The sequence below is a fragment of the Hyalella azteca genome, unplaced genomic scaffold, assembly GCF_000764305.2.
Source record: "Hyalella azteca isolate HAZT.00-mixed unplaced genomic scaffold, Hazt_2.0.2 contig3122, whole genome shotgun sequence".
In the NCBI taxonomy this organism is placed as follows: Eukaryota; Metazoa; Arthropoda; class Malacostraca; order Amphipoda; family Hyalellidae; genus Hyalella; species Hyalella azteca.
The window spans coordinates 500657-515674 of NW_025933375.1; the positions used below are offsets into that span (position 1 = coordinate 500657).

Sequence of the window (15018 nt, forward strand, 5' to 3'; positions counted from 1 at the left end):
ATTGTATGATATTTCTTTATAGTGTTGGAACTTTTATTTGTATGAGTGTGCCCGAGTTCCGTGAATTCCGTGTAAGATTCAGCTTTGATCAGTCTTGTATCAAATGTGGTTTTAATGGGGGTGTTTGAGACGAAATGTTTAACACTACTCTGTATTTTTAGGTATCAAACGATGTAGCACCCATGTTAACCTAATTAGTTACATAAATCCATCCAATTTTCGAGGGTATCGAACGATGTTGCACCCATATTACGCTAGTTAGTTACATAAATCCATCCAATTTTCGAGATCCAATAAGGATCGACCTCCTGCAGTTTCGTGAATTGAGTGATATTGAGCCCAAGAATGAATCATCTGAGCAACTGTGACGAACTGTGCCTACGGCAAGCTCTTTTGTGTTACAAGTCTTGAACAATCAATCTTCGCTACAAGTACTAGAATATTATTTAAGTTAGACTAGAATATTATTTAAGTTAGACTCAACAATAAGTGACAGAATCATACCTTGTACTAATTCTAGCAGCGAATTGAACACTATAGGATGTAGTGGAGCGTCTTTTCTCTGCGGTGACGGGCAGTGTCTCGAAGCCGACTTGGTCTGCGACGGCGACCTGGACTGTGATACCGACGAACTTGATTGCGATCGTCGTAAGTCAGGTTTTGCGTAAGGGCCATACTTTCAAAACTCGTTAAGTGAACGTAAGTCAGTTGTTGCGTAAGGGCCATACTTTCAAAACTCGCTAAGTGAACGTAAATACTTACGCACTATTTTTTTGTCTATGATTGGTGGATTTAGCTTGAAAGGCTGTCAATGATTGGCTGATGAACATACGATCTCTTAATTTTTTTGAAAGTATGGGCCTAGGTCGTAAGTCATCCACTCGATGGATGTCATCCACGCTGATTTACCCATCATGAATATCAAGGCTTTTTGCGAATAATGATAATTGCATTCCATAAACAAACGTCCAGATGTGTTCCTGAATTTGTATGACTATATCAAAATGTAGATTTTGAATTTATGATGAATTCTAATTTACTTGATTTTCAATATAAATTCGTTGAAAACCTGACTGTAAATGAGTTGACGTTGTGACTTTAAACTGTAAAGTATCTTCCTCTGGAGGAATGAGAAATAAAAAGCTGTAGAACGTTGATCTCAAGAGTAAGCTAACTATTGCTTTGACATGTTTTTATTCGCATTGTTCGTATGTCTTTCAAGTACTTAAGCATAAATGTTCCAGAGGTGAGCTATCACACTAGTAGTATATTTAAGTGTTAGTAAGAATTGTGCGGTCCTAGCCTTAAACAGTGATCTAACTTACACTCTGGAGTATCAATGGATATCGCTAGACTGATGGCGGAAAGGTAAAATATGTTCGAGTAAATAGTACTTTCAAGTTCAACACTTGATTCCTCCGACCTTTTCTACTCAATTAAAATCAAATTAATTGCTGTATCTCACATTATGTATGAATTCTTGTCGTGTTAAATATCAAAAGTGACATCGCTGTCATACTATATGGTATTGATAATAAAATCGTGTGTTTTTCTACGTGTTAGTACTTACAATATTCTCAATATGCGGCGTAAAAAAATTGAATGATGTTATTCATTTCACTGTCTTGACATGAAGCTTATCTTGGCCTGATAATAATCGATCTCTGCAAAATGAACTCCATAAAGTGGTCTACCACACTAGTTAGGGGCTATCACAATTTTAACCTATTTAGGTCAATTTTATAATTCCTAATATTTTATGCTTTAATTGTCAGCAAATATGAGGTTAACAATTTTCGTCTACCTGTGAACCGCGTCACGGTATTCGCGGAATCATGTAAAAAATATAACTCAGTACTCACTGCAGTGAGTGACAGAGAGCGCATTTTCTCGTCCGCCCGTCCGTGAATGCACGGACAGATGGACGGACGGACGGACATGACGAGCACAATAGCGCATTTTTTTCATAAATGAGAAAATGCGATAAATACATCAATAAAGCTAAGTGAGCAGCCATATTTTCAATTGCGTAAAACATGTCAATAAATCCAAGGGAGCCATGTTTTCAATTGCGTTTACACTCGGTCATCTTCAGCTGTGATGCAAGAAGCGGTTCTTCTAGAGTGTAAAGTTATATCAATACGAGTTACTTTATGTCTCTATACCTTAATTAGATCTCAGCTAGATGCACGACCTTATTTTCTTCGTATTGCATTCGAATGTTTTCATTGAACTTCGTGTCAAATAATTTGTCGAAAATGTCTTTCCATTTAGTTACGAGGTAATATGTTGATTTTCGCTCGTTCATGTGTGTTTGCAAATTTTGTTTTTCTGTAGTGACGCCTTCCGTTAATTTCGTAGCACCATTTCGTACTAGTTCCATTCACTTCGAATTCTTTTAGTTATTCAATTGTTCGTTGAGTTTTGCTGTATTTGTTCGATGTCTATGTAGTCAATCGAATTTTTTTATTGACTAGCAAGTCCTTACTATTCGTATATTTTGTTCACTATGTTTGGCTCGCTTCGTTACTTGCATGTGCATCTTTTCAGGTGAGGCACTGATGTTTGGTGTGGTCCATTCGTTGTCTTGTGTCCAGACTTCATCTTACTTCACTTACGCTTGCTTTTTTCATCTTTAACATACGTGTTGCGTGTGATGAAAAGCCCTTTCAATGATTCAGAGGCTGCGCTTGTATCACAACCCAAACAAAATTTAGAGTCGCCCCAGCTTCTGGTAATCCAAATCAGAAGCTATAACAAAATTTAGAGTCGCCCCAGCTTCTGGTAATCCAAATCAGAAGCTGCCGCGTCTGTAAATTTTCAATGGGAATGCATCACTGAACAGCCGTAATAGAGTGATGCATTCTGTATGTTGGAGCTAACTTAATTACACCATGCTTATGTTTTATGTTTTTGTCGCTTTAATTCATATCTATAACTGATTGCTTTAATGATCAAATATTTGGTTCTGTGGACATTAATTAGCCTTTGATTAATTTTCAGATTCATATATGATCATAGATATACCCTAGGCTGGTCATGTGCATATATATAATTTTCCAATGACGACTTTAGCGTCAATTAAAAAATTTATGTTCTGTTTGAGAACACGTTAAACAAACCTTCTTGGTAGTTATTGCAAATCTTGTCGATGCCTGATTCTCATTAACATTTTTATCCAAATCAGTATTTATTTGGATAAAAAATTATTAATGTATGTACTGTACATATAATAAACCCCTGATTATTTATTCACTCATGCATCAACTTCATTAACACACTATTCAGTGTTACCTATTCTGATAGAATTTTTCTCTTCAGACGTTAGAATATCGAAAATTTTACATTATTCTACTTTTGACACCTGAAGAATTTTTAACAAATATGGTTGCTTTTAATCCCTATGTTTTCAACAAACATTTCGAGTAAATAGAGAGAATCTATTCCTGAATAATTTGAATTGAATAATTTTATTCATATTTATTACTCGTTTTCAAGCAAATGTTCTTGAAATAGAATTTTTTCTATGTAAAAGTTCCCTCCACTGTAATTCGATAGCACTTCGGAATTTTAAAATTTTTTAGAAAAAATCCCTTTCATTGTTTTGATTTATGGTACTCCAATAATCGCCAACATTAAATAATTATTATTTAGATATGAATATCATTTGTCTTTTTGACTGCCACTGATATAAATTCATTACTGATAATCAAGAATATTACTTAATCTTATAATTATCACTCAATAATCGAGCATTAAATGATTATTATTTAGATACAAATATTCTTTGGTAGTCTTGTTGACTGCCACTGATATAAATTCATTACTGATGATCAAGAATATTAGCTAATGTAATAATTATCATTATTGATCGTAAACTAAAATTTGACACTCCGTGCATCAAGATTATTACTTAATGTTATACTTGTCATTATTGATCGTAAACTAAAAATTGTCACTCCGTGCAGCCGGTCCACCCGATGTGTGCCCTGCCGGAGAGTTCCGCTGTGTCGACGGCACATGCATCCCCCAGCCAGAGCGATGTGATGGCAAATACCAATGTCCTGATGCCTCCGATGAAGACGATTGTGGTGAGTGATACATCTATCTTCACCATGACGTATGTATGACATACAGGCCTGGGCCTATACTTTCAAAAAAAGTTAAGAGATCGTAAGTTCATCAGCCAATCATTGACGGTCTTTCAAGCAAAATCCACCAATCACAGACAAGAAAATAGAGCGTAAGTACTTTCGTTCACTGAGCGAGTTTTGAAAGTAGGGCCCCTGTAGTTCTTCACTCGCTGGCACTGAGGTGATTGTGGTGAGTGTAACCTCCATCTTCACCAAGTATGTATGGCACAGAGGCCTGTTGTTCTTCACTCGCTGGAACTGGGGTGAGTGTGATGAGTGAAACATCCATCTTCACCATCTCGTATGTATGGCACAGAGGCCTGTAGTTCTTCACTCTCTGGCACTGAGGTGAGTATGGTGAGTGATACCTTCATCTTCACCATCACGTATGTATGGCACAGAGGCCTGTAGTTCTTCACTCGCTGGAACTGGGGTGAGTGTGGTGAGTGAAACTTCCATCTTACCATCTCGTATTTATGGCACAGAGGCCTGTAGTTCTTCACTTGCTGGCACTGAGGTGAGTGTGTTGATTACCGCCTGCACCTCGAAGTGTACCATCAGGTATCTGTGGTACCAAGGTCTCCAGTAGCTCTTCCGTCGCTGGTACCGAGACGAGTGTAGTGACCTCAAGCTGTACCATCAGGTATCTGTGGTACCGAGGCCTCTAGTGGCTCTTCCGTTGCTGGTACCGAGACGATTGTAGTGACCTCGAGCTGTACCATCAGGTATCTGTGGTACCAAGGCTTCTACTGGCTGTTCAGCTACAGGTACTGATCACCTATAAGTAATCAGTACCTGTAGCTGTATACAGCTACAGGTACTGTTCAGCTACACAGGTTCAGCTACAGGTACTGTTCAGCTACACAGGTTCAGCTACAGGTACTGATCAAAGGTTCAGCTACAGGTACAGGTTGGTATGGTAACGATCACCAACACCAAGAGCTAACTACTCCAATGAACATGTCCCCGATGTTCCGCCGTATTCCTAGATTTCCGGACCAAAATTTCGTAACTATGAAAGCGATTCTAAGTTGTATATGTTCGAAATAAGTTTTTTGTTCAATTACAGGCTTCAAGATCCTTCATATAAGTTAGGTTCTGTGCGTATTCACGACAGTTAGTAAAGAGGTTTCTTTTTCAACATTCAATGCGTTCCTTAGCAAATTAGACAAATCTTAATTAATATACAAGTGTTATATATTATACAAGTCTTGTATAATATACACGTGTTATAGATTATACAAGTTTTATATATTATACAAGTGTTATACATTATACATTATTATAGTGTCGCATGCTTTTCTCTTTATTCACGACATTTCTTTTGACTTAAGAGCGAAGCTGAAATTTTTACTAATTTCTCAGGCTGCACTCCTCAAGAATTCCGTTGCACGGAAGGTACATGCATTCCAATAGATCAACGATGCAATCAAGTTTACAATTGCATTGACGGAACTGACGAGATCGGCTGCCCAAGTAGGATTACGAAAAATAAAATTATTTTGGTTTTTGATCCTGGGCAGCGACTTGATTTTATTGTTGGGTCTGAAATTTGTCCAGCTTGGTTTTTCGTGCGACTTTGTTAAGGTTTGTGTTATTGTGCGCACAAATTTCATTATTTATCACATTCATTAAATTGTAGTTCCATTTGCATTTTATCTTGTGATTGTTGATACTATGCGCATATTCTGTACCACCCAGTGAAAATTTACAGACGCGGCAGCTTCTGATTTGGATTACCAGAAGCTGGGGCGACTCTAAATTTTGTTAGGGCATAAGATTTAAATAATGACATGTCTCTGAATGCTCCACATGGGCTCTATGTGTAAAGATTATTAATTGTACATGACCTAATATTTTTTGTGGGGGATGCAAAACAATCTTGTGATTCTATGTTCGGCTTAACAATTTTTGGAATTTAACTGTTTATTGTTTACAATTACAATCGAAACCACTTGTTATTTATTTTGTTGCTTGCTACTTAGTTGCTGAAAAGTCAACGTAGCTAAATTGAAATTACCTTCTGATTTTTCCTGTGTTTCTCTCCTGATTCACTGTTCGAAAAAACGGTAAAATAACGGTCCCACCGGCGTTCTAGTGGCCGGCCGCCCCGTGAAAATAAACTGTTGATCCGTTTTTTCTTATGTTGTACGGATTTCTAGTGTTAAATTTGAATAAAAACGGCCATACGGTGTTTCTTTTTACGTGTCGGCCGGCCACTAGAACGCCGGTGAGACCGTTTAACGGTGATTCGCCTTACAGTGTAATATTTAGGTTGTTGTTATGAGAGATCTTTGCCGCAAGAATTAACGTCTAAACAACGTTTATTTGAGCGGTGGAGTGTGATTGCTTTGACTGATTTTCTCTGATTGTCGTCAACGACCATTTTCTGTCTGCTATATTCTCGAGGTAATTTTATGCATATATACCTTGTTTTGTTATAATTTATTGGCCTGTCACATTTAAATACTCCAGTATGCCGTGGCAATTTATCCCTTCGTTGGAAATCAAAATTGTTTACAGCGTGGGCTGCAAATTCTTATCTTGTTCATCTAGTTATATCATTTGCTCAGTTAACACGTTGACTACGATTGCTTCATCTTGTACTATTATTTCATTTTTGTACTATTTTTAAACAGGGTTGCCAGACGGTCATTTTTTTCCGGACAAATTCCGTGATTTAGTTTTTCTCAATTGCGTTGGCCTGCTAAAATTTATGATAGGGGGACTTCCTAATTACATTTTAAATACTGAAAAAAGGAAATGAATGGAATTTTTATAGTGGAACCTACAAATAAGCTAGTATATTTTGAGCTATCAGCCTTTTTTGGCCTTTTTTGTTCTCGGATTTGGTCAATTTTAGGCGACCTGAATTATGTACCACTACGTCCTGGAGAAATACATTTCGTGGTACGCATATGTACCACTTCGTAGTCAACGTGTTGAACTTTCGTATAAACAATTTACCGAAATGAAGTCACGAGCTGTAGATAACCGTGCTTACTTCATTGATTGAATGAAGTCGTCATCGGTAACTGTTATCGGTAACGACATGCACTCGTTAATTATTGTCGTGGTATCTATGGTTTGTTTATTGCTTTGTTTGTTCTGTGTTAATTGTCATGTTGTCGGTACTCATTCAACTATGTGAATGTGAATTTTTCAACGTATCTCTGTATTTATAATTTAATATTATTGCTGTACAAATAATTACAGCATACATGAGTATTTTCTATTTTATCTTCGTTGTGTTTGAAAAATGTTAATGAAATTATTGCAGTGCTACATCTAAATGAGTATTTATCGAAAGAATTATGATTTTCACTATGAAGATTCTTATATCTGAAGCAGAAATTTAGTGTTTGGTAACTTATCGTGATGATCATATGGATAAATGGCTCTCTGGATTTATGTCTGAAAAAGGAATTTTTTGTTTGCTAACTTATCGTGATGATCATATGGATAAATGGCTTTCTGTATTTATGTCTGAAGTATGAATTTTTTGTTTGGTAACTTATCGTGATGATCATATGGATAACTTAGGATGCCCACCAATAAAGTTTGTGAACAGCTCTGTGCAGCCAAGACGAGTTCTCCTGCGACACCGTGCGCTGTATACCGAGAACGTCTGTCTGCAACGGCATCCCAGAGTGTCTAGACAACTCTGATGAGCGCGACTGTACACCCGGTACAATGACCAACAGTATTTATATATATTGCATAATGACATATTGTCGGTTGTATTCAGCTGCATCAAACCTTTTCCGAATTCAACATAAACTGTTTTTATTAATTGCCATAAACCTTGACTATGCATATTTAAAATGCAAGACGCGTCAAATCAGAGTCGTCTGTATCATCAAAGTTAATTATATGCACTTGGTAATCTTGGTACTTGGTCAACAAATTTAATATCAAAACATACATATATATCAAGTTTTACGGTTTTGGTTAAGAAAATTTATAAATTTTAGAGCAATGTTCGGTCGACGAGTTTCGCTGCGACGACATCCGCTGTGTTCCGCGAGCCTCGGTCTGCAACGGCCTGCCTGACTGCTTCGATGGCAGCGACGAGGCGGCGTGTGGTGCGTTGAATTTTGGGTCAATGCGCCGTGTAATTCTTATAGCTGAAGTAGGAATTTAGTGTTTGGTAACTTATCGTGATAATCATATGGATAAATGGCCGTCTGGATTAATTGCCGCTGTTGAAGAGTGATGACGTAGCTATTAATCATATGGATAAATGGCTTTCTGGATTTATATTTAAAGTAGGAATTTATTGTTTGGTAATGCTTCGTGATGATCATATGGATAAAGTGCTCTCTAGACTTATATCAGAAGTAGGAATTTATTGTTTAGTAACGCTTCGTGATAATCATGGAAAAAGGGCTCTCTGGATTTATTATCACTGTTGGAGAGTGATGACGTAGCTATTAATCATATGGATAAATGGCTCTCTGAATTTATATCTACTGCAGGAATTTATTGTTTGGTAATGCTTCGTGATAATCATGTGGATAAATGGCTCTCTGGATTTATATCTACTTTGGGGATTTTTTGTTTGGTAACGCTTCGTGATAATCATATGGATAAATGGCTCTCTGGATTTATTATCACTGTTGGAGAGTGATGACGTAGCTATTAATCATATGGATAAATGGCTCTCTGGATTTATTACCGCTGTTGGAGAGTTATGACTTATCTGTTTACGAAAGAAACGCCTTTGCGGCTTTGCCGTCTATGTTTTACGTTGTTCGTTATGTTTTGTTTTGTTATGTTATTGTGTTGCTGCAGTGAGCTGTAACTTATTGTGTTGCTGCAGTGAGCTGCAACTTATTGTGTTGCTGCAATTCTTCCCGTTAAGTATACAATAAACATGTTGCTGCAGTGAGCTACAACTTATTAATATTGCACGTTCTTCCCATTAAGTATATAATAAAAATGTTGCTGCAGTGAGCTACAACTTATTAATATTGCACGTTCTTCCCATTAAGTATACAATAAACATGTTGCTGCAGTGAGCTGCAGGCCCGGGTACTGGCTGTGTGCTGAGGGCACGACGTGTGTGCCCCAGAGCGCCGTGTGCGACGCGGTGCCCAACTGCCCCGACGAGTCTGACGAACTTTCCTGTCCGCCCCCCGCGCCCGGTACCTTAGCTCATTATGTTCGGTCCTGATCGCTTATGCGTATTATTGGCAGCTTATTGATTAGTTACTCGCCACATTTGGTATTTATTGATTACTTACTCGCCGCGTTTGGGAGCTTATTGGTTAGTTACTCGTCACATTTGGTATTTATTGATTGGGAGTTATTGATTACTTGCTCGCTATATTTAATTACTTCATTTATTTACTCGCCATTTATTGATTACTTACTCGCAATATTTGGAGCTTATTGATTACATATTCGCCACATTTGATTTTCTTCATTTATTTACTCGCCATTTATTGATTACACACTCGTAACATTTAGCATTTATTGATTACTTACTCGCGAAATTTGGTATTTATGTGAACATTTTCTCTATGCTCACAGTGTAAACTTCCAACAAGAGTTTTTGATTTTTCATAAACTGAGTTCTTCTATAGATATATTTTGTTGAATGTTTATCGTCGAATGCTTTATATTATCGCACATGTTGGGGTTTCTTTCGCTAAGCATACATGTTCGTTATGAACTACTTTTAATCATTAGATGGAATAAGTCCTTTCTCTTTCAAAAATTTCTATACTAAATAAAGACTGTTATACGTGTTTGTATTGTATGTATAGACTGTAAGTATTGTGTTTTACATTATGGAAAGCGCGTTCTTTTATATTTATTATTCGGGAAGATCAGATGGTTGCTTCCGCGATCGAATTCTTCGTTTCTTATGAAATTTACCAAAAGCTTGAACCCGTGAACATGTTTTATCTCTCACCAGAACTTTATGATCCGAATTATATGCGCAAAAACCACCATCTTTGATAGATTTAATACACTAAAAATTATCTATGTTATTATTTTTACCGTATTTATTCTCTGATTACTAATAACTAGCTATGGAATATTGATTTTTGTTGACTGATTTTTGAAGTTATTCTCCTTGCTATTTAGTTTTATTGTGTAATATTCTAATGTATTATATTCTAGTCCATAATATTCTAGTGTGTAAAATTCTATTCGCGTGCTGTTGTATTTGTTCTGTATTAACTTGTTGGGAATTGACGTATTATTTTCTCCTGCTTTTTATTGTATTTATTTCCATCTTTTATTGTAGGGGCGTACATCAAATTCTTGAAATAACTGTCGCATTATTATCGTAATTTTGAGAAGTTCTGTATGAGGAACTTGAATGTGAGGTATTTTATCCGCAGAGTTTTAGGAGACGTGTTTAATTATACTGCTTTATGAATACATTATAAAATTATAAAGTATCGTAGCATGAATACTGACGATTATTATAGTTTATTTCACCCTCTATAATAAGAAGTGACCGTATTGCTTTTTACTGGATGTTAAAAAATATTATCGTGAATAAATATTTCCGATCTAATCTTGTTGACGGCCTTAACTTCTGTTCTGGTGTAGAAATTTTTTTACAAATAAATGCTAAATTGCTTCAAATACTAACATGAATTAGTACTCGTGTGACTAACCTATTGCATGCTTGACTAGTTTGTGCTGCTGGAGAATTTCGGTGCAGCGAAGGAACTTGCATTGCTGAACATCAACGTTGCGATGGTTACACTCACTGTCCTGATGCTTCCGACGAACTCACCTGTGTCTACGGTACGCTAATTCCTTAACAAAATTTAGAGTCGCCCCAGCTTCTGGTAATCCAAATCAACAGCTGCCTCGACTGTAAATTTTCACTGGGAAGAACTCCTACCCTAACAAAACGCGTCTGTAAATTTTCACTGGGAAGAGCTCCTACCCTAACAAAATTTAGAGTCGCCCCAGCTTCTGGTAATCCAAATCAGAAGCTGCCGCGTCTGTAAATTTTCACTGGGTTCCTGTCACAAGCATACTATTTAATTTTACATTATTATTTAATGTATTGTATAATTAGTGTTTTTGTTATATCATTCTATATAATGATTTATTATGTAATATCATCTAACAATTGGAAAATTCACCGGAGGCGCTACATCAATAGGAAAGTAGGGGATAAAAAAGTTATAGTGTACCGTAAATAGAATTAATTAACGTTACCGAGGCCTATTCATAAATTATCATCCGTCTATTACTTATAAATAGTATTTTCTCTTGTTTCCTCGAAACATGATGATGTGGAACATTCGAATATTCTCTTAGCTTATCCAGTTGTCATTACCTGCTTCGTCTCTATATTCCCGCGCTCAATAATGCCGAGACATATTGTGCTTCGATGAACTTTTTCCATGCAGTCTCTTATTTTAACACGTTGACTACGATTGCTTCATCTTGTACAATTATTTCATTTTTTGTACTTTTTTTAAGCAGGGTTGCCAGACGGTCATTTTTTCCGGACAAATTCCGTGATTTAGTTTTTCTCAATTGCGTTGGCCGGCTAAAATTTACGATAGGGGTATTTCCTAATTAAATTTCAAATACTGAAAAAGAAAATAAAATGGAATTTTTATAGCGGAACCTACACTAATAACAAGGCCTTTTTTGGCCTTTTTTGTTCTCGGATTTGGCCGATTTTAGGCAACCTGAATTATTTACCACTACCTCCTGGAGAAATACATTTCGTGGTACGCATATGTACCAATACGTAGACAACGTGTTAAGATAATAATAATTATCTTTAAATTTTGTCTAAATCTGAAATTCCGATAAGATCCTTTCTATAAACTTCATCCTGTTATTGTAGGGTATTTGCGAATTATTATGGCATTTGAGCGTTATTAGGCTAGTTCAGCGTTATTATGGCATTTGTGAGTGGCATGTGACACGGCGCTGCTGCAGAGTGCCGGCAAGGAGACTGGATGTGCGGGGACGGATCTTGCGTGCCGCTGCGCGTCCGCTGCGACGGAGTGCGCCACTGCGCCGACGGTTCCGACGAGACGCAATGCGTGCCTGGTACTGTGGACCAGAGCCTATACTTTAAAAAAGTTATAAGTTATAGGCCCAGGGCCTATACTTTAAAAAAGTTATAAGTTATAGGCCCAGGGCCTATACTTTAACAAAAAGTTATAAGTTATAGGCCCAGGGCCTATACTTTAACAAAAAGTTATAAGTTATAGGCCCAGGGCCTATACTTTNTACACATGGAGATGTGTATAAGAGACAGATCATTGACGGTCTTTCAAGCTAAATCTACCAATCATAGACAAGAAAATAGAGCGTAAGTACTTATGTTCACTTAGCGAGTTTTGAAAGTATGGCCCCAGTTCTCGCTACATGTCCTCACCTAACAGTTGCTAGACATGATCGCCACTGTATTGATTCTGAACATTATTTTACTACGATAATATTCATCACTTGTTCAATCTGTCAGATTTGAATAATTTGTAACTGGTAATAAGTAAACTTTATTTGTTCTATATCTCCCTGTGTTACTCGGAAGTTTCGTGCATATTTTCTTTCACTGCCAGTAACTTGATAGTGTCTGGAGCTGAGCATCCAGGCGCCTATTGCCCTCCTTTTTAGAAGTTTTAGTTCCTCTTAAAGATAAAAACGATGATTTGTTTTTTATAAACAACAAATATAGATATATATTATAACGATTATACATATCAATTTTCAGTTATGATATTTAACATTTTTTATTACCTCAAGTTTAGTAATTCTTTATATATTATTTTTTCACTTTAATTATTCATTTCACCCCACCAATTATTCCCAAATCAATTGGGCTTTCTCCTTTATTTTCTATCTACGAGATTATATTGATTGGAAATAGTCAAGTTCATTTCGCGGACATGTGGTTGCAGTTTCGTGCAGTTTCACCCCACCATGTATTCGCAAATCAATGAAACTTTCTTAATAATTTTCTATTTGTGATATTGAATTGATTTGAAATAGTGAAGTTCATTTCTTGGACATTTGGTTGCAGCGTCGTGCAGTGTCACCTCACAAATTATTAGCAAATCAATGAAACTTTCTAATTAATTTTCTATCTGTGACATTGAATTGATTGGAAATACTTGAGTTCATTTCTTGGACATGTGGTTGCAGTTTCGTGCAGTGTCACCCCACTAATTATTCTCAAATCAATGAAACTTTTTCATTAATTTTTTATCTACGAGATTGAATTGATTGGAAATAGTCAAGTTCATTTCGCGGACATGTGGTTGCAGCGTCGTGCAGTGCCACCCCACCAATTATTCGCAAATCGATGATACTTTCTATTTAATTTTCTATCTGCGAGATTGAATTGATTGGAGTTAGTCAAGTTCATTTCTTGGACATGTGATTGCAGTTTCGTGCAGTGTCACCCCACCAATTATTCTCAAATCAATGAAAATTTCTATTTAATTTTCTATCTGTGACATTGAATTGATTGGAAACAGTTGAGTTCATTTCTTGGACATTTGGTTGCAGTGTCGTGCAGTGCTAGCGAATGGCCGTGCAGCGACGGTCGTGGCTGTATCCCCTTGTCGCTACGTTGCGACCGAGTGCTGCAATGTTCCGATGGTTCCGACGAAATTAATTGTCCAGGTATACTCGCTATCGCTATTTGTTTAGCCGGCATTTGTATGACTATCTTGTGGTGCCTTTTTTATAGTGCAAATAAGGTATATTAAGTGCTAAATTGTGGATTTTGTTGGGCGAAAATTTTTTGTTACGATTGTCCATAAATTGTTCAGGTATACTTGCTCGCTATTTGTTTAGCCGGCATTTGTAAAGTTATCTTGTGGTGCCTTTTTTTTAGTGCAAATAAGCTATATTAAGTGCTGAATTGGGGGTTTTGTTGGGCAAATTTTTTTTGTTACGATTGTCCGCACTACAAATTAAGTTGACTTTGTGCACGATGCCGATGATCGTTTTCTCCTTTTGAACCTTTGGAGCGCACAGAATGTTCATAAGTTCATGTTTCCGGCTTTAACTTCGTTGCTGTATTGGCGATTAAGTGTGAGTACTATTCAATACTAATTAATATTATTATATACACACATAAATTATTTATAGATCACATGTGAGTTGCCTCCCAATTAGATTTGAAATGTATCTCCCGAATGCAAATCACTGGTTTAATTGTATTTGCTGATTAATAATTTCCAGACTATACGGATTCCCTTGTGTATGTGTTGGACAATAGGTTGAGAAAATGTCTATCTATGGGTAATGTAATGTGTAATGTAAATGTTTGTCAAAATGTAAATGTAATGTGAAATGTAAACAAAATGTAAATACAATGTGGAATGTAAACGTCTGTCAAAATGTAAACGTAATTTGGAATGTAAATGTCTTTCTAAACTAAGCTACATGTTTGAAAATTTTCGGTGCTGGTGTTTGTTATTTTTCTTTACGGAAATTATTTAGAAATCATGTACGAAATTTATTTTCCGAATTTATTTTTAACTCCACATCATGAGTTTAATCATGGGTATCGTATTATTAAGATTATTTTTCTGTGAAATGTATAATTTTCTTTTACAGGGAACTTATCGAATTACCTAATTAGGCTGCAGCTCATTAGGTTCAGCGAGACTACTTCGCGTGACAATTCACGCTTCTCGTTTAGAATGTCCTTCCGAATTTCTGTGTCGAACGTGGTCTCATTTTCATGCTCTGCGCTTGAACTGTGCATTCTTCACTGATTTATTACGAACATCTCTAAATATCCCTGATTTGTATACTATTCATACTTTTTCTTTATACTATTTATATTGTATACTATTTATATCTGTTGGTGTCCGAAGAAATTCAATTCATCAGCATATGTTTATTTTTATTTGCTGTTCCATCAAAAAAT

The 15018-nt window shown here is 36.4% G+C and overlaps 1 protein-coding gene across 1 annotated transcript in view; it reads left to right on the plus strand.

Moving 5' to 3' along the window:
• LOC108674300 (basement membrane-specific heparan sulfate proteoglycan core protein) overlaps positions 1 to 15018 on the plus strand; it is a 218311-nt gene that overhangs the window by 33173 nt on the left and 170120 nt on the right. The window contains exons 4-11 of the mRNA XM_047885790.1: positions 3969 to 4091; positions 5499 to 5609; positions 7705 to 7821; positions 8108 to 8218; positions 9152 to 9280; positions 10791 to 10904; positions 12066 to 12179; positions 13644 to 13760. Coding sequence (XP_047741746.1) covers positions 3969 to 4091; positions 5499 to 5609; positions 7705 to 7821; positions 8108 to 8218; positions 9152 to 9280; positions 10791 to 10904; positions 12066 to 12179; positions 13644 to 13760 — 936 coding nt within the window. The remainder of the gene's footprint in view (positions 1 to 3968; positions 4092 to 5498; positions 5610 to 7704; positions 7822 to 8107; positions 8219 to 9151; positions 9281 to 10790; positions 10905 to 12065; positions 12180 to 13643; positions 13761 to 15018) is intronic.